The sequence below is a fragment of the Peromyscus leucopus genome, chromosome 6, assembly GCF_004664715.2.
Source record: "Peromyscus leucopus breed LL Stock chromosome 6, UCI_PerLeu_2.1, whole genome shotgun sequence".
NCBI classification, from domain to species: domain Eukaryota; kingdom Metazoa; phylum Chordata; class Mammalia; order Rodentia; family Cricetidae; genus Peromyscus; species Peromyscus leucopus.
Genome location: NC_051068.1, coordinates 43349962 through 43371931, shown reverse-complemented (window position 1 = coordinate 43371931; position 21970 = coordinate 43349962). Strand labels below are relative to the sequence as shown.

General features: G+C 42.7%; 2 protein-coding genes across 4 annotated transcripts in view; one reads left to right on the top strand and one right to left on the bottom strand.

Annotated features, from left to right (window-relative positions):
• The first annotated feature begins 547 nt into the window (after positions 1 to 547).
• Ssr3 (signal sequence receptor subunit 3) lies at positions 548 to 12978 on the top strand. Its single transcript, XM_028888673.2, has 5 exons — positions 548 to 776; positions 1819 to 1945; positions 6370 to 6468; positions 10905 to 11036; positions 12004 to 12978. The coding sequence occupies exons 1-5, from the start codon at positions 644 to 646 to the stop codon at positions 12068 to 12070; spliced, it is 558 nt and encodes a 185-aa protein (XP_028744506.1). The 5' UTR covers positions 548 to 643; the 3' UTR covers positions 12071 to 12978.
• Positions 12979 to 15492: 2514 nt separating this feature from the next.
• Kcnab1 (potassium voltage-gated channel subfamily A member regulatory beta subunit 1) overlaps positions 15493 to 21970 on the bottom strand; it is a 381896-nt gene continuing 375418 nt past the window's right edge. For all 3 annotated transcript variants that reach the window (XM_037206638.1, XM_037206640.1, XM_028888657.2), the window contains exon 14: positions 15493 to 17211. In XM_037206638.1, coding sequence (XP_037062533.1) covers positions 17122 to 17211 — 90 coding nt within the window. In that variant the 3' untranslated portion in view covers positions 15493 to 17121. The remainder of the gene's footprint in view (positions 17212 to 21970) is intronic.

The following is a 21970-nucleotide window of genomic DNA, read 5'->3' as shown; positions in this document are numbered from 1 at the left end:
TAATAATAAAGTAGAAAAATTGAAAGTATACCTCAAGCCGTGGAGATGGCTCAGAGGGTAAAGGTGCAAACCTGACAGTTTGGTTCAATCTCTGGGACCCAGAAAGTGGAAGGAGAGAACTGACTCGCTCATGTTGTCTTCTACACTTACATTGTGTCACGGCCCTCTAATCAATCAATGAATTAATCAATCAATCAAACAATGAATGAATGAATCAAACAGTCAATCAATTAACCAATCATCCAATCAATCAATGTAATACATTTAAAAACATGAATTAACAAGTACGCATATGAAATGAAGTACCAGTAAAGCTCGTTAGTTAAAACAGAGTACTATCGGAGACCTGCTTGAGTTACTTTGAGTGCCAAATACATACACTAAACTACAAATCCCTCCATTCCTTGCGGCGCTGTAGCGTCACGTGCCTCAAGAAATGCGGAAGTCTTGTTTGCATGCCCAATCGTACCTCGAGGCTTGTGCAGCGGCGGCAGGGTGGCCAATCCCGACGCGGCGTGCCCTGCGGAGTCCCGCCTCCGCGTTGCGCTGACGGGTCGCGGGCGGATACGCGGCTCGGGCGGACACGCGGCTTTCCGTGCTCTCTTGGTTTTCCTGCTCCGGGCCTCCGACTTTCAGCTCCGCCATGGCTCCCAAAGGCGGCTCCAAGCAGCAGTCCGAGGAGGACCTGCTCCTTCAGGATTTCAGCCGCAACCTGTCGGCCAAGTCGTCGGCGCTGTTCTTCGGGAACGCGTTCATCGTGTCTGCCATCCCCATCTGTGAGCTGCGGGCGGGCGGCGGCGGCGGGGACGTGGCGGGCGCGGCGGGGAGGCCAGAGGCCGCGGGGAGGCGGGCGGGCGGGTGATCGGGGGTTGGGGGCGGCGTCCCCGGGAAGTCATGCGTGGCGTGCGTTTGAGCCCGGCGCGGGTCCTGGCCCCGATTCTCTGATTGATACACACGTGTGGCCACCTGTCCTCCGCACAACTGTTGTTGGACACTACGAGGTGTTCAATGAGCCAGAGGAGAGACCCGCCGGTATCCCGCACTGAATTAGCAGCGTGACCCGGTGGCGAACCTCCCCTCACCCCTGAGCATCCTTTGGATTTGCAGAATGACAGAAGTTAGGCCAGGGCCGGAAGTCAGAGGTCAGCGATCAGCCTTGTTTAGGATTTTAATAACCCTGCGAGAGCAACTCTAGACTTTTCGTTTGAATGGGAAACTGCAGACCAAGGCGGGCCAAGGCGGTTTTCGAGCTCAGGTCTTCCGAGTTTCTGTCTCCTGGCCCACACTGCCACACTGTTGCAGGCCAGTCACCTCCAAACGTATTTTATTATTTAGGCCCTTGTAAAAAACTCAGCGTACAGCGAATGTGGTGTAGAGCCAGCCCCCTGTTTCACTGCCCGGCACAAAGCATTGCTTTGATTTCAGAGAGCAGCCACGTCAGCAAGTAAACCAGTGTTGTGGGACAGCATTGGATAAACATGGCCTGTATTAGGCATTTTATATCAAATAGTATACTGGTACCCCGTGAATGAAATTTGAATTCTTATTTGTGGCCTTTTTTAATTTCCAGTTTTGTCTCGTTAGAAGAAATCTCTAGACCAGCCCCACCCCCACAACCCAACTTCATGGACTGGGAAAGCCCTCAACTGAGACTAACCATGTTTATTGGATATCTCACTTGTAGTGAAGTTCCCCAGTTTGGGTGGGATTTACTAACTCTTACCTGGTTTTAGCTGTAATTGATCTGGCAGGCGTGTGACATGGGGTGGTAATGTTTGTTCCCATTTGTGTCCCTCTCTTCCTTTCGTCTGAACTCAGGGTTGTACTGGCGCATATGGCATATGGATCTCATCCAGTCTGCTGTTCTCTACAGTGTGATGACGTTAGTGAGCACTTACTTGGTAGCCTTTGCATACAAGAATGTAAAATTTGTCCTCAAGCACAAGTAAGTACATTTTTCAAGAGTCCCTGTGAATAGACTGCGTATTAATGGTAGAGTGTCTTCGTAAAGATGCTTTATAGTTAGTTAGAGCATCAGTTTTGAACGTGTGTGTGTGTGTGTGTGTGTGTGTGTGTGTGTGTGTGTGTGTCTATTTTGGGAAGAAGGCATATTGATACCTGGGGAATTGATAACCCCTTGAGCCATCTGAGAGTTTGGTGGAAATAGATGTCGAGAGTGGAATTGGAATATTTAAGCACTAGTTTGTAATCGCTGGTTCCATCAGAAAAGCAAATCTACCAAATAAATTAATATTAGAAGAAACTCAATGGAGTTCTTTCTAGAAATTGTTCTGGGCTCTCTATTTACTAATTTTGGAAGCAACTTTAAAAAAGATTCTCTGACAATTTCAATGTCAGTTACATTTTTTTTTGTCTCGTAAGTGTATTCACTGTAGAAGGTGACAATATTTCTTGGATTTCAAGATCACAGATATTATAAGACAAATTATTTTAATAGCTTTTGGAGAAGAAAACCCAAATTTTACCTCAGTAAATTTTTATGTAATAAGCGTGTGGATACTCTGCTTTCCTCAAGAGTAAACAGGAGAGTGTAGACTTAGGAATGATTGCAATATTTATTTGTTTATTTGAGCAAGGGATTATGTAGCTCAGGCTGATCTTGTGAATGGTGATGGGATTATAGGCGTGAGCAACCACACTAGCTTTAATTTATTATTTCAGAGTGTGGTCTCTTGGGAATCAGAGTATGAAAAATATTTAATTTGAAAAGATGTTCTCTAGAGTTACTTTCATATACACTTTTGGGGTAGCCGGATATTCTCTGGTTTATTCAGTAGCACCTTTTGGATTTGGCTTTTCTTTGAAGTAATTTTTTTTAATTTACTTTTTATTTTGAAGTGTGTGTGTGTGTGTGTGTGTGTGTGTGTGTGTGTGTGTGTATGCATGCACGAGTGCACCCTTGCCTGAGGAGGCCAGAAAAGAGTGTTAGATCCCCTGGACCTTGAATTACATATAGTTCTGAGCCACCTGACATGGGTGCTGGGAACTGAATCAGGTCCTCTGCAAGAACAATATGTGCTCTTAATTGCTGAGCCATCTCTCCAGCTTCTAAAGTAATTTTTTAAAGGCAGTAGAGATTCTGAGCTCAAACATGCTGTGTATTTAATCTTTTTTAAAAAAATTTCCCATAGTATTCACACTTGATTAGAAATTTTTTGTTTGGACTGATACAGCAGTCTCCATCTGGTCTCTGAAACAAAAACATAGGGCCTACTCCGACAGGGAATGTATAAAGCTATTTGATGATGCTTTTTCTTTACCTCATCCATATTTTATGGGATAAAATTACACACACATATGAGGGACTGACTGGAGAGATGGCTCAGTGGTTAAATGTAGTGGCCGCTTTTCCAGAGGACTCAGCTTCAATTCCCAGCACTCTTGTGGTGGCTCACAACTGTCTATAACTCCAGTTCTAGGGATTCTGATGCCTTCTGGCCTCTGTGGGCACCAGGCATGTCTGGTTCACAGACATATGTGCAGGCTAAATAATAATAGTAATAGTAATAATAATTTTTAAAAGATCACATATTTTAGTGAAAAGACTGGAAAGTGATACATTCCTCTTTATCTGTCATTTTTATTTTTTTTAACTATTTTTAAAACATCATGGTCTTTTTTTTTTTCTCTAATTCAGTAACACCAAAAATCCTTTCAGCTTCTTAGAATCAGAGTCATCTGCTTCCTTCCTCTGAAGCCTCACCCTTCAGAGTTAGGTTTAGCTTTTTTGTCAGCCTTTAATTGTGTCTTGTGCCCATTTCCATTCAGGACCCCCCTGTTTTCTGTTCCTAAAATGTCTGTTATTTCAAGACTCAGAAAACCTTTCCAGAGAATCCTACCTGATTTGGTTTTTCGAGACAGGGTTTCTCTGTGCAGTTTTGCGCCTTTCCTGGAGCTCACTTGGTAGCCCAGGCTGGCCTCGAACTCACAGAGATCCGCCTGTCTCTGCCTCCCGAGTGCTGGGACTAAAGGCGTGCGCCACCACCGCCCGGCATGTTTTGTTGTCTTTATGGTAGGCTCTTTGAGTTGACAAGGAATTAATCGTATATTACGATTGTGATCTTAGTTGACAGGGTTTTATTTAAGAGACGGGCCAGCAGTGGCCTGAGCAGCTGCTGTCTTCTTCCTGAGCACACAGAGGCTTGGCTTCATGATTGCAGCTCTGCTGGACCAGCAGCCTGAGCAGCTCATCTCTGTCCTCCTTCTGTCCGACAACCTTTTTGTCACCTGCCATTTCAAGATTCAGCTCATTTCATCCTCGACTCCAGACTGTGTTCTTATGGGACGTGGATGGATGTCTATGGATGATAGTGTGCTGGGCCCCTGGAGTGGCTTGTCTTGTTAGAAACTGACTGAGTGAGATTTATTCTCCAGCAGACTTAAGACATCTGATACTGGAGAGGACCTCTTTTTTGAGTGAACCTGGTGGTGGTTGAGTCTCTAGTTGGTAAATAATAGACTACTAGACCTAGAAGAGAAGTTGGTTATCTGGTTGGGGTCTTTCAGGTAGATTTGTCCTGCATATAGTCCATAGAGGAGCTTACAGGTAATTCTTTTGAAGACTATGTTTTTGAGTCTTGACACCTAAGAGTATGTGTCTGTGTGTTTTGATGTTCAGCTATGGATCTTTTGTCCATTCCCATCTCTTTGGAGGCTTTCTATAGAGAAAAAGGGCCTGAAGTTAAGTTCTGGAAATAGTTCTTTGTTCGCTAGAGAGGCTGAGAGAGGAGTCTCTTCCCTCAAGAGGGAATAAAAATAAAGTCATATGAGCTTGGATCTTTGGAATAAAAATGTACCCTGGAGGGTTCTAAGCATCTGACCCCTTAACTCATCTATTTTTCTTAGCTTTATCTCCCTTGGGTTACCAATTTGGAATTATAAAGTTAGAAAGTAACCATGACCCTTTAAAAACATATATTAGTTGAAGTTTACTTTTTATCATATCAGTGTTAGTTCTAACTTTGATCTCGAGTGAAAGCTAGAGATGGAGGCGTGGGAACGTCAGCTATAGTCTGTGCTCACCTTGCATCTAGACTCTAGATTCTAGAGGCTCTCGTGTCGAGTGAATGATCTTGGCTGTTCTCTTGGAGTTCATCCCAATTTCTCCAGTTTTCCTTGGTCTACTGACCAGAACTAATATAGTGTGATAATGTAAGTCTGAGGCCTTGAACACAGTGAACAGGCTTCTGTCTCTGCTCTATTCTGTTGAGATGCCATGTTGAATACTTTGATAGTGGGAGCACTGTTGGGCTGCTAAGTACTCTGTGGAGTTTGTGTGTTGTCATTACTTTCTCTTCTGTAGGGCTGACCGTTGCTCTCATTCTGTGAAAAATGCACTATGTTGAATACAAGTGTCTTAGTCTATGGGTGGCTCTTTATGTTTTATTATTTAAATATATCACTTTACTAATAACCCTACCTGATAAAATTCATCTGTAGATTTTTGTGATTGTTTTGATCTGTATCCTTTTTTTGGTTTTGTTTTGTTTTCCAAGATAGGGTTTCTCTGTGTTGTTTTGGTGCCTGGTCCTTTGTAGACCAGGCTGGCCTCAAACTCACTGAGATCTGCCTGCCTCCACCTCCCAAGTGCTGGAATTAAAGGCGTGTACCACCACTGCCCAACTTGATCTGTATACTTTTTTGAGACAAGATACCATGTAGCTGAGGCTGGCCTTGAACTCCTAAACCTTGTGCTTCCACTTCCTAAGCACTGGGATTACAGGCATTTGCTATCATGTCCCCCTGTAGCAACCCTCACATCCCCCCAACTAAGATCTGGAGATTCTGATCTGATTTTTGCTCAAACTCTTCTGTCTGACTCAGTGTTAACTCAAAGCAGTGGCTAATTTAAAAGTGTTATGGTCAGTCTCTGACCATACGCTATTAATTCTTTTAAATAAAATTGTCCTTTGGAATGGAGTTATAAGCATAGCTTTCAGATACTATAGTTATTTTCCTTCATGTGTTAAATCAAGATGTCTGTTCTGTAGTCTGCTTGGAATTGGATCACATAGTAATAAAACATCCCCTGTGAACTTTAGGAAATAAAATGTAATCACAATGATTCCTAGAGAGTTGTACTAGTAGCATTTCATTTGGCTTTTATACCCATATTAAATACAAGCAGAAATCAAATCCCATAATTAAGAAACCGTATCTTGAGAGTTTCTTGAACTTCTCTTAGGCTTGTGCAATGTAATAAATTTCGAACTTTGTGTCCAGTTGACTTTCTTGAAATGTAAAGTGTCATTTAGTTGCCAATATAAAATATGAATACAGAGTGTTTTGCAAGACTGATTATCATCTCTAGAGCATGTGGAAACCTTTTTCTTTTGTGTTTTCTTTCAGAGTAGCACAGAAGAGGGAGGATGCTGTTTCCAAAGAAGTGACCAGAAAACTTTCTGAAGCTGATAATAGAAAGATGTCTCGGAAGGAGAAAGATGAAAGGTTAGACTCTGTGTGTGTGTGTGTGTGTGTGTGTGTGTGTGTGTGTGTGTGTGTGTGTGAATACACATACGTATGTGTGTGCATTAGAGGCCAGAAGATGGTGTTAGGTATTCCTCCATCACTCTCCACTGTGTTCTTTCTCTTGCTGAACCAGGAACAACCCACAAGGGTTCACAAGCCCTAGTGAACCTCTTGTCTCCTTGGAGCTGGGGGGTTCCAGGATGCGAGGGACCATGCCCAACTTCTACATGGCTGCTGGGGTCTGACTGGTCATCATGCTTGCTCTCAAGCACTCTTTCATCTGTCTCTCCACCCGCTGGGCTCCTTGTTTAAAGTGTTAGACTTATCATTAAAGATGATAGACGTTGGAATTGTATAAGTAGTAGCAACGGTGGTAGGAATAGCTGATGATTGCTTTTGAGTTTTGTTACTGCTGGAGCCTTTTCTCTGAGCTCTATACAGCTGATGTGTTCTAAAGAGTTAGGTGTACATCTGTAACACGATTCCTGCATTTACGCCTCGGGAGTCACTCCTGAAGAGGGCAGAGAAAGAGTGTAAGAACCAGAGGAACAGGAAATTTGCTTTGAGATTCTGGTCTACTAAAAATGTCAGAGAAGCTACAGCCATGAAACGTCATCAGCATACATGCCTAAATGTGACCTGAACAAGGAAGAGGAAGGCACTGATAGAGGAGGATGTGGAAAGGGAAAGCTCATGAGGTCTCAGCCCTGCACAAAGAACTACTGGCAGTTAAGAATGCTGAGAGGGGGAGAATTAGTCTCCCCTAGGGAAGAGCACACCAACTGGTTATCCACTACCAAATGGTCAGCTCTGAAAACACGTACATACAAGTAACAGACTCCGTTTTACACCCAAGGAAAGTAAGGTCCAGAAAGCTTAGAGTAACTTGGCTGTTGATACATAGATCCCTGATAATAGAGGCTGGCTGACTTGGGAGCTTAACTAGTAACTGTTGCACCGGAATTTAGGAAGCAACAGAGCTTCCTTCTGTGCTCTTGTATGTCAGTTAACCCTTCCAAGTCCGTAGTGTTACAGGGTATTAACATTTTTAGTAGTTGTGACCCCAAATTCCCCAGGGCTGTCCATGGAATGTATGACTGAAGGCAGTGACTGGGGAAAGGACTGCGTTTGTCCTCTCTTGCCTGAGTTTGTGGTGGTATGTTGTTAACCCCATTTTTTTTTCCCTCCTGGCCAGCTGCGCTTAGATGACTTCTTAAGCAGCCCATCAGTATGAAGTGCCTAAGCCCCAAAGTGGTCAAGTAAACTGGTGCATAAGAGTCACCAGAAAGTCATTGTTGCTTAGCATGGTTGTTTTCATGGATCTTAAGCTTTAGCAAGGTGCTTTGTGGGACAAAACTTGACTGCACTTTCCCCCAGAAAGACTTTGTGTGAGCCTTTCAGAGTAATATAATTTTATAAGATCGAAAACTATTTAACAGGAAGAAAAGGTGTTTAAATGATGACTTTGGAATTTGGTCCAGCATTTGAGCATTGTGCTTACTTTTGAGTTCCCAAGTGTTCAGGAAGTGTGTGAGTTCATGCTCTTTTCACACTGATGGAAGTGGCATGGCATGCAAGCCCTGAGGAAAGCCCATGAAGGACTTTATCAAGTGGATCCTGATTTAAAGAACACCAAGTAACTTAATGAACAGAGCTTCTGCAGTGGTTTGGAAAGACACCAAACCTGAAGAAATGATTATTTTTTGTGGATACTTGATAAAACTGAGGATATGATATTAAAATCATGGTAGTGAAGGGCCTTTGTAGGGAGCTGTCAGGAGGTTTGACTGCAGAGCTCTTTGGTTGTATAATTTTGAGTAGAAATAAAAGTTAGAGAATCAGTAACCATAAAACCCCTGTTGTTGAATTGTATAGGACAGTATTTGCTAAACTGGGTACATGTCGTAGTTACCCAAATTTCAGAGTAATTGACACAGTTGTAAAGGTTTTGGAGGTGGTCATATTGGAAATGACAAACAGGTTTCACTTGCAACTGCAGTCTTGCCTGGGCTGCTATGTGTGTTGGTTTTTGATCCTGGGACATCTCAGAATCTTTCTCAGTGCCTGGTTCAGGTAGTCATTAGCAGTGAGTCAGAACGGGAACTGAGAGTGAAACTCTGCCATGTGTTGACTTAGCTAATTCCGAGTTGTGTCAGCTGGATGTGTAAAGTGCAGATTATGAGATTGCTCTTGTCACCAGTAAATATTAGTACTGTTAGTATTTCTGTCACAGAAATGCTGTTACCCAGGTCGAGACTCAGTTGATCTGGATCAGAGACTCATTAAGATTCGGTAAGTTGCTGCTAGAGGATAAGCTGCTTGCAAGAGATTTGGTGTAAGAAAAGGTGCAACATTTTGTGTTTCTCTCCAGGCTCCATTTACAGCTTTTAGGTGTTGATCTGTCAAGCCCCTAGCCCTGGATGGAAATAAGCAGTGGCCAGTTAGAGATTGAGCAGGTGTTGGAGTTGTGACTGTTACTTCCCAATTTCCTGAAGCTCTTTCTCTGTATTATCTGCTTATAACAGTTGCTGTTTGGTCTTTCCTTGTTGACCTTTTTTTAGTAAGCTGTCCCTGAAGAATGATTCTACCAGTGAAGCCTTGGTAGAACCATTGGTAATGATACATTTGGGTTTTTTAAATTATTTCAAAATAACCAGTATGTGGGTGGACTGGAAGTGTTTTGAAAACATTTGGATGGTCCTGACTCGAATACCCTGGTGTAACGTGGGAGCTAGGGTAGCATCATGGATTGGATGGTCAGACTTGGATCTCAGTTGTTTTGGAGGTGATTCTGTTTCAGGTCATGGCAGGAAGAGAGTTAGGGAGACGTACTCAGATGTCACTGGGATGATTTAATCAGCAGAGTAAAAGCATGCCATAGCTCACTGGGTCTTATGCCAGAGTTAAAAATAGCTGTGTTGATTCTGAGTATTTTTTAGCATTCAGTGCATTGGGCCTGTGTGCCTTACTGTGCTTGATTTCCTTGGAGCAGTGTAAGAGTGGTAAAATATTTCCTCCAGTTTAGATTTACATTTACTCTTTGAAATCAGAATGTTTATAATTGTTGGCTATACTTGAATGTAATGTTCTTCCTGTTTCCCAAAGTAGAGTAAGTTTATTAAGCTGTAGTGTTTGTAAAAATCAAGGAGATAGAGCATAAGTATTATTAGAGACTATAGATTTCTCATGGTGAAGATGAGTGATGATACCCTCATTTTAGCTCTTACAGCCAAGCTTCTTGAATTGGACTAGAGCACATGTAAGTAGAAATGTTCGTTAGTAGTCCCTGTGGTGGTGGGTGAGAGGACACGGTTTCATCCAGGGAGGACAAAGCATCTAGAGTTTCAGTTTTTAATCTTTCTGATGATGGCTTCACAGTGAAGCAGCATTTCACCTTTTAACCAAGTATAATAATTTGTACATACATACAAATATTTCAGAAAACGGTAATTGCCATGCTGTGTGTGATGGATTCTCATTTTTTTTTTTCTGTTACATTAAAGAAGAAAAGCAAGTCTCAACCCACTCAGTTAATTTTCCTGGGCAGTTGAACAACTTACTTCATTTCATACCCCACCAATGGATCACAGTCTACTCTTTAAAAAATGACTTTGCAAAGTTAATTAGCCAAGTGGAATAAAATCTGCTTTAATCAAAAACATTCTGAAACATCATCTTGGCCAATTTGGAGGAATAAAAGGCAGATAAATATGGGAGCAATTGAAACAGATTTAAAAGTAAGAATTTTATAGACGTTAAAAACATCGTCCTAAAAATCATGTAAATCCCTTCTTCGAATTTAGTAAAGACAGCTGAAGATAGACCTGGTAAGATCGTGGCTAGCTTTGTTCTTGGCAGTATCTCTTTAAGTTGTGAAGCTAAAGGCTGAAGCCCATAGATTAGAAAACCTTAGGCTAGGGTGCAGCTAGAAGACTAAAGCCAAAGAAAGCCCGAGCCATACCAACCACTGAGACTAAGTTTTGAGTGCAGACCTAACCAAGGATACGACATCATCTGTAAATGGGTTAGGCCACATCCATAGCGATCCTGGGACGTGTGTGGCTGGTTCACAGGCCTCAGACGGGGTACTTCCTTTCCTGGGACTCTTAAGCAAAGACACCTATTTTAGGTGCTTATAAAATCATGCCATTTGCAGTTAATGTCATTCATTCCCGTCTACTGCAGCCTTGGCTGTTGGGGGAATGGTAACACACCTAGCAACTGTTATTTAGCATCCACAAGGAAAACAGAATTCAGTGGAAGAAAGGAGATAATGTGCTCTAAATTTAATACTGCAAATGCATCTCAGCCTTGAACACAAGGAATAGTTTGTCTTGTAATAAATGAGAAACATTTGGTATTTAAAGTTTTTGGTCATATTTATAAACTTGTTTGACCTGTTTTTGTATCCATAGAATCTTGTGGAAGAAGAATGAAGTTGCCGATTATGAAGCCACAACATTTTCCATCTTCTATAACAACACTCTGTTCCTGGTTTTGGTCATTGTTGCTTCCTTCTTTATACTGAAGAACTTCAACCCCACGGTGTATCTTTTAAAAGTTTTCAGAAGCTATAAACAGTAGTTTGTTTTGTTTTTAAGCCATCTGGTATGTTAGTGGAAACAAAAACTTCTCAGAGTCAGTTAAATAGTACTAACTTTAGGCAGGTGTCTATGGATTTAGAAATTAAAAGTTTCTGGCTTGATTTAGTGTTTTTTAAGTCTATACGTTAGTTTTATGGTAAGTGGCAAGTATTATAAAGCAGTCTTATATTGTATGTATGACTTCGTCCACTTACCTGTCTAAAAGGAGTCAAAATCAGTCAGTGTACTGTCTTCACTAGTTCCATTATGCACATCTGCTGGCTTTGGGGTTAGGTGGATGGCCAGGGTAGTGGCAAATGGTGGGTACATTTTATATATTCATAGTGTTCAAGATGCTTTTAAAGTGAGCTTTGGCCAACAGTCATTTGTCTTTTATTAAAGGAATTTTTTTTTAAAGGTGTTATCCAGGAAAATGCAGTCAGACTTTTAACAATCAGAGGTTATGGTGTAATAAAACATCAGACACGTTCCAACTCACGTCTTTTGGGAATACTGGTAGGCCTTGCCAGAATGGCTCCAGAATGGTTGCTCAAGAGGTTGTAAATAGCCATGAACTTCCCGAACCTCCTTGCCTTATAGGCCAACTGTAGCAGGATTCTGACATGAGAATTTTCCCCTTTACTGTTTTGTGTCTGATGTTCTCAGACTAGCTCTTTTTGTGAGGGTTTCAGTGGAACTAAGATGTGTTTTTTGTGATTGTTATTTCTTCTAGGTTTGACTCAGATGTCTTTTTTAATATTGAAACACATTGCTTGTGGGTATTTTGTCATGTTTTATAGCCTTCCGTGTTGTAAATTTCATTTACGGACAGTGAAACTACATGCACATACTTGTGTCAATAAGGAAAAGCTCTTTGATTGTTGAAAAACTAATTTTGGGGTCTCACTTTTTCCTTAACATATTCTTTCAGGAACTACATTTTGTCCATCAGTGCTTCTTCTGGACTCATCGCCCTGCTCTCTACTGGCTCCAAGTAGACTGTGTTCTCGGCCCCCTGCCTTTGTATCTATGTGTGGCCTGTGCTATATGGAAAAGTATCAGGGTGGCCAGGTTGGGAGACACACATGATGTTTTTATAGTCTGGAGTTGGAGGGTTTAAAAATGCAATAGAATGTAATTTAGTGTTTGTTTATTGGCTCTTTTGACAGATTGTTGAAATTAAATTGAATTGAAAGGGAAACTCAGAGTACCAGGACATTTATTAAAAGGCAAGAAGTCTTGCAATGTTCTCTAATCACAAGAGGAGAAAATAACTTGTTTCCTACATCTGTCAGAGGTCATGGTAACCTGGACTGAGCTGTTATTATTTATAATAGGAGGAAGAAGTTAATAACTGGTTCTCTGTGTTCCAAGCACAATATTACAACTTTTGACTGTAAATCTCAGTGAATCCTCTTCCCAAGGGATTAAACAGAAGTCTCTGAGTTTGTAATTTATAATAACTCAAAAACATGGCCTCTTTACTTTGAGGGAGAGAAACTTGGAACTTTTTTTTTTTTTTTTTTTTAAAGAAAGGCAGCCAAGGTAGTAACCTAAAAATAGTCCCCAGCCTATGAGTGTTGGCCTGTGAAACTAAAGCACACGCTGTTCGGCTGTATGGCTTTGGCCTTGGGCGGCCAGGGAGGTCAGCTTGACCCTGCCATATTGGTTTGATGTGTGAAGTCACTGGAATCATTGTTTTCTGTGACCAGGCTCTCAGCACCACAGGCAGAATATTAAGTGAGAAAACACTTCTTTCCTGATTATTGACACATGAGAGACCAGAAGAATGTTTTGTGAACTTAGCCCTGGAATTCAGTGAACTCTCCAAGGGATTTACAGTGGTTTGAAAGGGTTGTCAGCATTTTTCTATGAGGGCTTGAATAAATTTGTCCCCTTTTGCCCAGGGTTCTTGTCATTTGTGAACAAATGCTGATCACATTTGTCTTGGGGGTTAGCGAAGAGCAGCCTCCTGTCATGCCCCACCCACCCCCATGTGGCCAGATTGTGTGTGTGTGTGTGTGTGTGTGTGTGTGTGCGCGCGCGCGCGCGCCTGCCATAACGTCTAGATTTAGATGTTTAGATGACTTCACACTTAGGATCGCTGACTTCCTCTTCCTCTTCGCTGTGCACCACACCCGGGAACTCCTAGAGTTGCACCTCTGAGGGAAACATTCCTAGTGCTTAGTTTCTACTTGTAAACTTAAGAGGAATGCATGGTACTGTTTCTGAGATGAAAGATGTGTTCACCACGAATGGAGCTGTTTGTGTGCTGGTAGATGAGGTTTCAGTGGTCTGCATTAAGAACTTAGGGAAGATAGGGGGAGTGCCTTTACGGCCCCCTGACTTCTTTCTCATTGTGTTGAAAATCATTGTATCATGCTCCTGGCAGTGTTCAGTTCTCTTCTGTGGTGCATTGTTACCTGAGTGCCATTACCAGGTAATGTGGAATGAGCAGGAAAATGAGAGGAGAGTCGATGCAAAGTACATTTAGGTAACACACATGAGGTAGGGTGTTTTGTTCTTCTGTTTTAATCAGTATTTGGCTGGTAACAGTTTGTGTACCAGTGCATTTATCTAATAAAATAATTGGATACACCGTCAAATTGTTGCTGGAGCTGGGCCAAGGACCTTCTAAGAGGCTGTTGCAAACTGGCCACTAGGTGGCAGTGCCTGTGCAGATGGGGAGAAAGTCACCACCATTATTTGACAGTCTTGTTAGCAGCTCAGGAATGGTGAAATAGAGGTGCCAGCCTCAAATTTTTAATTCTCTTGAATTAGTAACCAAAAATTTGCTGGAAGAGTAATTGTGTAGTGTTTTTGTGTCTTGAATGTTTCCTACAGCTGTCTGTTTTTAACTCTCAAAATGTCCTCTAACTCTACACTACCAGATAAATTTCTGTGTTTGAAGTCATGTAGCCAGATCACCAGCTCCCTTTAAAGATTTAATGTATCAGTCCTTTACACTTAGAAATATGGACCCTATCCCCTAATCTCTTCTCCATACTGAATGTGACAAATAGAATTATGAAGTGCTCAATAAGACATACATAGACAGTAAAATCCTGGCAGAGTTTTTATCTTGAAAGGATCCCATATGTAACACCAATAAAATAGGACACTCAGAGTGCTTGCTTTCTTTTTCTGAGATAGGTAGAATCTTAGTTTTAAGCATTTTTATTCCTTGATTTACTCATTCATAACTTAATAATAGTCTTGTGTTTAAATTTACACCTTGCCCTGTTTGGTATATTGTTTTAACTTGGGAAAGATAATTTGAAACAGGATTTGAAGTTAATTGAAATAATGGAAGTTGAATTTATACTCAACATTCTTACAAAAAGTCTTGTTTTTAACAAGTATGATTAAACTTTGTTTTTAAAAATGTGTTTTTTCTGCAATTCTTTATGTGAACTATGTATCTTTATTACATGTTTTATATTAACCATCTTTCCTACACATGTAAATGCACTGTTGAAGTTACTGCCCACTTGTCTGTGAGGTAGTGACAGGCACAGCACAGTTAAAGGAACCTACTATGCCCTCCTGCTCACGTGGCTTCTTTGCCTACCAGGCATTGCAGTTCCCGGGGACACTAAGGAAGGATTTGTATGTACACATGTGCATGTATGGAGAATACCAGCATATCTTGGGGGCAGTCCAAGTTTATTTCTAGTCTTTTTTAGAGTCCCAAACAGGGTAGTTCATAGGAGTTTGGTGGGGTCTTTAACTGTTTTTTTTTTTTAATTTTAATTTTATTTGTGTGTATGCGCATGTGCACACGGGTGCATTTCTGATTGTGTATGCACATGGAAATGCACACATGCATTGAAAAGGAAAGAAAAGTCTACAAAAATTTTTGGAGTTGTTTTTTAAGTGCAGTCCAAGCTGGCCAGAAACTTAAGATCCTCCCGCCTTAGTTTCTTAAGTGCTGTTACAGGTGTGTGTGTGCTGGCACTCAAGGCTTGCAATGCAAAGCTCAGTGTCTCTCTCTCTCTCTCTCTCTCTCTCTCTCTCTCTCTCTCTCTCTCTCTCTCTGTCTCTCTCTCTCTCTCTCTGTCTCTCTCTGTCTGTCTCTGTCTCTCTCTCTCTCTCTGTCTCTGTCTCTCTCTCTCTCTCTCTCTCTCTTTCTCTCTCTCTCTCTCTCTCTCTCTTTCTCTCTCGGGAATGGGGTGGCTGAGATCTTAAGCTGAACTCGATCCTTCTCCTCTCACGCCCCAGGACTGGGAGAAGGTGTGTACCGCCCCTCCTTGCTTCAGCCTGTTTTGGTCCCTGTGACTTCTGTTAAGCATTCAGCGCAGCGTAGCCACAGATGTAATTTATTTAGGCGGCTACTGTTGATTTCGTGTGACATTTTGTATTTTATATACAAGAGAATGTGTGTGCCTTAAGCTTTATAATGAAAGACCCAGAAGATGTATTATGGAATTGCACAGATGCCTTTATTACTCTAAGCAAAGGAGTTGATTTTCCTTTAGACAGCACTTCACTCACACATACAGTAGTTGAGTGGATTAGATTTACAATAAATAGCTGGAAAGTTAAGTAATCTCCATCATCAGTCAGGTCCTCATGGGCAGAACTTCCAAACTGCCTAGTAGACCCTAGGTAGTAACCATCATGTGTTTGTTGGTATCTTTCACTGTTTAAGATTTAGAACTTAACCATGTGATACATATCTGAAAATTACTTTAAGTTCACATATTTCTTGTGTAAATCTTAAAGTGTGGCTTGCTGACTAGATAAAAGTAGTTTTGTCCATCTACAGATGGACAAAAGAGTTAGAAAATGACCCCACCTTTACAGAAAAGAAAGAAACACACCCTGTTTTCTCCTTATTTGCAGATATCCACACAGTATAGTCTTAGTTTTTCACAAGTGGGATACAGTGAGGTGAAGCGGTAGAGGCAGGGTTGGGTATATCTCAGATTCTGAGCACAAAGCTAAGCCCCTTTATTCCATGCAAAGAGCTCTCATGCATACAGTGTAGTGTGTGATACAATTAGAATCAGGAGCTTTTTGAATATTTTGCTTTTTGGGCAAGTGAATTCATCCAGCATATGCTGAGGAATGACTTTTTTTTTCTTCACATTGCCTATGCTTTGTTTTCATGTTAATGACTCCTCAGAAAATACCAAGCATTATATTATAATGTCCCACTGGTAAACCGAACACTTGCCTTTCTGGGTATTTATAGGTTTAATTAAAAAACTGAGCATGTGTGTATTTTTAAAGCTCAGATATTTAAACTTGCAGAAATTGTGCCTACAAGCAATTGAAAGTATATGCAGGCGTTAATAAATTGTAAAAAATGAACACATTTTATTTAAAGCTGTTTCCATAGCATTGTAACCCTTTTATAAATTAGCCATTATGTATCTAGTAAGATTGGGGTATTCATTTATGAATATATGCCTCTATATGCAAATAGATGTGTTAGAATCCTAACAGGTACCCCAGATAAATTGTATAGGGCCAAGCACAACAAATAACTTCAAAGATAGTTAAAGCAAATGCCTAGAAATTTTAGCGTTGAATGGTAGATACGTAACTTAAAACTTGCTAATGTGAATATGAAATATGAGAAAAATAAGTAAATGAGTTCTGTTTGTTCTCCCAAGCAAGACTATAAGAGCGAGGATATCCTGCTTCCTCTGCAGCTCACGCAGTTTCTGTCCTGTGAGTTTTGCTCTTTGGAAACAAAAATATCTATGTCCAGCCTTCTTTAAGTTATGGATGTCTGAAGAGAACAGATGACCTTATCCCAATATTCTCTCCATTGCAGAAGCATGAGGTGCACAGAGCAGTGCAAGGACAGGGACAAGTCCAAGATAAGAAAATAGAATGGATTTTTCTGGGTTGTGAGTTTTCACGTGTTCAGAATTCAGGGTGCACAGTGGTAGCAACAGCAGAAACCTCAGAGAATCCGGGGACACTAGAGGTTGAGCAGCAAGCTGCTAAGTGATTGAAAGAGTGTCTAGTAAGGTCGTTCTGCACTGCCTACCCACCATGATTTTACCCATGCAGATTCTGGGGCTCATGCATTGCCTTAGGATCTATAGTCCTTTTTGCTGTAGGGCTTGTTGCGCAGTATGTTATCAATCTCATTTACCACGTGTGATGTCATCTTAGGGAGGACCTGAGGGGGAGGAAGGAGCACAGAGGATGGTGTTAGTGGTGAGCATTTGTCTTGAGTAATCAACATTAAACGGTTATTTATACCTGCTATATGTTTGCAAGCCATAGTTGGAATGAAGCCCCCCACCCCTATTCCCCACACTGGACAGAGCTTCAAGTCAGGGATTGTGTTTGCTGACTAAAGAAAACATAAGTGGAGACTCATAGCAATACGGAGTAGCCCTATACTCTGGGAATTCAATGTAAGTCATCATGTTAGTTTTAATTTTTCTAGCAGATAAGCCAACTGTCTTAAAATGGTATAGTTAATACATTTTTATTCCATTGTATCCAGCTAACACATTTTTACTTAATATCTGTATCATTTTAATGTGAAAGTAGTATAGAAAATTAAGGTACTTTGGGGGGTATTACTAAGTCCTTCAAATCCTGTGAACACTATACAAACACACACACACACATATACTCACATGCACATACAAACATATTTGGACAGGCCATCGCCATCATTCATGTACTCAAATAGCCTTATGTGGCTAGAAGCTGTGGCAGTGGATAGCACCGATCTAGAGACTGGGAACAGTTTCCAGCTGCTGCTTAGAACTGGTGAAGGATGTTTGCAGCTTAATAGGCCTCCCAGATAGATGGAGCGGCATGGCCTTGAAGAGTGCAATGGAGTGATACTGAGGAAAGACCAGTGGAGATGGTAGGACTAAGGGAAAAGAAGCCGGAATGTAGGGGTGCCTGACTGCCACTTCATAGAGCTAGGACTTCTTTCTGTGGCTTGTGGGGGAACCTCTTAGGCCAGTGCTGCAGCCCTCTAATACAGTTCCCTGGGTTGTGACCCTAACCATAAAATGATTTTCATTGCTCCTCATAACTATAATTGGCTACTGTTAGGGATTGTAATGTCATGATTTGATAGGAGACCCCTGTGAAAGGGTTGTTCAACCTCCTAAGGGGTGGAGGCCCACAGATTGAGAACCACTGCTCTAAGGATACCTGGAGAGAATGCAAGGGTGAGTTAGAGGAGGGTGTTAAAACATCACAGTCTAGCCGGGCGTGGTGGCGCACGCCTTTAATCCCAGCACTCGGGAGGCAGAGCCAGGCAAATCTCTGTGAGTTCGAGGCCAGCCTGGGCTACCAAGTGAGCTCCAGGAAAGGAGCAAAGCTACACAGAGAAACCCTGTCTCGAAAAAAACAAAAAAAAAAAAACAAACAAAAAAAAAAACATCACAGTCTAAGGGACAGTACAGGACTCAACGAGGCCGGAGACAGTGGAATGGCAACGGGGAAGTCGGGAGTCATTGTGGAGCAGGATGTGTTGTGTGCGTGTGGGGCTTCCTGTGCAGCTGACTGGCGTGCAGCAGGCAGCTGCTCCTTCAGGGCCAGCATTGATTGTCAGAGGTGAACCGAGGGTACACGATACACCATGAGACAAGGGACAAAGACCAGCTTTCTGTCTGGAGTAGTCGGACCCTGTGTAGGGGCTGGTGAGTTGCAATTAGGATGACCAGCAGTCCTGCTGACCTAGGTGACCTGGTCTTTACTGCAGGGCTGCCCTCAGCAGCCTGGGGCTGGGGCAGTAGTGCAGCTCCTGATCTTTACTGCAGGGCTGCCCTCAGCCTGGGGGCTAGGGCAGTAGTGCAGCTCCTGGTCTTTACTCCAGGGCTGCCCTCAGCAGCCTGGGGCTGGGGCAGTAGTGCAGCTCCTGGTCTTTACTGCAGGGCTGCCCTCAGCAGCCTGGGGCTGGGGCAGTAGTGCAGCTCCTGGTCTTTACTGCAGGGCTGCCCTCAGCATCCTGGGGCTGGTACAGTAGTGCAGCTCCTCCCCGGGGAAACCAGTGGTTCTGGTTATAGTTTTTTCTACCTGAAGCTAACGAGGAGTTTTGTTTCCTGCTAGCTAGCTCTGGAGTCTCAGGTTTTAAATAGCTAATGTTACTTGGGGACTTAACAATGAGACTGGAGATGAGAAACTGGATTTAGTGGAAGAAAAATCCAGTGGGCTAGCTATGTGAGACCAAAAAACAACAACAAAAAAAAAACATTATGTCAAAATACTTATCAGCTAGAAACAGTGAAAGCATAAAAGTACTTGAATAAAACATGAAAATGGTGTAGTGTTAAAAGTCCAGTGTTTTCTAAAGGAGCCATGCTTTTAGAATTTTATATGAAACCACTCTTTAAAAACCCTGCAGATACTTTATAACATTTTAAGCTATGATGCAGATTTAATGAGATTCAACCAGTTGTACAGCTTTTAAGCTATTGTGTAGATTTAGTGAGATTGTACAGTTGTACAACCTTATTGTTACGCTGCCTGGAAGACGTGGAGGTTTAAGGGGAGCTTGTCTAGTGTTGCTGGGACTGGGGGTCAAGGAGGGGCCTCCAGGACTGCGTTCTTTGGGGATGATGGAGGCTTTTGCAGGTTGGGTGGGTGGTGACTTTGGAGACAGAGCATCCACTACTATTGGAGTATGCGTGGGGGTGGGTCGGAAGTGTTCCTGACGGCTGGAGATTAGAATCCCAGCGAGGGTGTGTGTGTGTGTGTGTGTGTGTGTGTGTGTGTGTGTGTGTGTGTGTGTGTGTGTGTACGCCCCTGTGCCATAGGCATATTTCATTGTGCAGTGTAGCTGCTACTTTTCCAGTCCTGTCGACCTTTCTTTTTCTTATGGTGGCCAGCACTCCACATTTCCTGTGCATTTGCAGCCAATACCATCAGTCTTTCCCAGATATCTAGTCTATCTTTCACCACATCCAGGGCTTCCGTTACATCATATCTAAACTCTCACGTGCTGGTGCTTGGGGTGAAGGAGAAGGGAATTTGGTAAGCCCTTGTGTTAGCAATGAGGCTGCCTGGGTATCGTCCCTTTCCTTTGCCCTTTGAGAATGAAGTCCCATTCAGCCATAACCTTGCTAGGGAATCAAGTATCCTTTCCCTCATTGCCTGATAGGCTCCTGAAGCTCTGACAGCTCAGCTCCAGGGCTGCTTCTTCATGCCTGGCCCTGCCCGTGACTTCCCTTGGGATAGAGGATGATAGTGTTAGCATGATAGGAATTCCGAATTCCCCTTCCTGCCAAAATTTGTATCTGCCTTCCCAAATCTGCAAATCCACCCACTCCACTTCCATTGCCTCGGTGGTGACCACAGCCCTGCCTTCTGCTTTCCTTGGCAGCCTCAGGAATCTCTGAACATCCACATAGATGCACATCTTCCCTCTTTAAATCCTGGAAAGGATTCCGTCCCTATGAGGCATGTTCCCTCCCAGCCTAGGTCCCTTACATTGCTGTATTTGGTCCTGGAATATACTCCTGGGTTTCTCTTATGCTGTGGGAAGGCATGTAAATCGGTTCAAAGACTCAGAATGAACATCCTATAAGGAGCAGGGGCATTTGCAAAGATACTATGTCAAGTAGGCCTACCTGTTTCTCTGTTGCTTCTTGGTACTACATTCTGTTTGCTTAGTGCCCTTATATAATCTGATATTTCGTACATTTTTATCAGTCTCCTGGTGTGTATGTAAGCTTGTTGAAGACTGGACAGTATCTTGTGTCCTGTGGTGTTTCAGTACCTCATATATTATGAGTCTCTCTCAGAGACTGGCTATAAAGTGTAGAATTCTTAATGTACTCTTTCTTAGCCCTCCAGCAGTTCGAGGACAGGATCTTAGTCTTACCCATCACAGTAAGCCAACTGTCTGGCTTGGTGCCAGATGCAGTAAGTACCCCATCCATGAGCGGAATTGAAATCACTGAGTTGAATTTCAGTTCTGGGTACACACCGTGCCTCTACCCCATCGTCTTTGTGTAAGGTTCTCTTTTCTCAGTGCATAACTGAAAATGGAAGATGGTGTGGCTCATTGGAGGGGGCCGTCCCCTGTGAAGGGTCAGACCCACAGAATCTAGGAGAAACTATGGCTGGGCAGGGTTTGGAAACAGGTGGAGAGAATTACCCCCACTGCCCGGTCCTGAGAAAGGTGGCGGCTAGGCAACCTGTACCATTTTAGTCTCCAGTGCATTCTGGTCTGTTTGTAAAGGGTTTTAAATACCCCTGTCTCCATCCTCGTCTCTGGTTCTGGGGGGAGGTGGCGGGGCTTGTCTTAGGAGTAGATGAATAGAGGAGAAGCTGTGACAGTCTATTCCCCAGAAAGCAAGAGGGAAACACCTTGGCAGTAGGGTAGGCTCATCCCAGGACTGTCAGCAAAGCAGAGAGGGGCAGGCTCAGGTCTGAGAGGTGTTCAGTGGTGAAGAAAGTATCCATCCCATCAGACCACCAACCCCACCCCTTTTCTTAGATGCCCCTGAGCATCTTCTGTCCCTCCTCTTCCTGCTTCTACATAATCTGCAACCTCAGTCTGGCACCTGGCCCTCAGGCCATCCCTTGGTGGATGGAGGCCTCGGTGATGGGCCTCCTGGATTTCCTTCCAGGGGCATGTGATCCTGAAAGTTCCAATTGGGAATTTATTCCCCAGTTACTTCTGGAGTAAAAACTAAGGGCCACATAGTAGGAAGTGGGAAGTCAGTGGAGAAGAGAGCCAGAGGTCTCTGACCTTCAGCCTTACTGTCCAGCAGAGGAGACAGTCATCACACATCTTATCCTAAGTGGTGTGATGAGTGGGCATCACAGGATGCTGTTAGATGGTGGAAAAGGAGTCACTTGGCATGCTATATTGGCAATAGTTTGTGAAAGGAACAAATGAATAAATGATGTGTGTATTTTGTCTTATAACTGTTAGGTATCAAGCAGGCACTTAAACATGC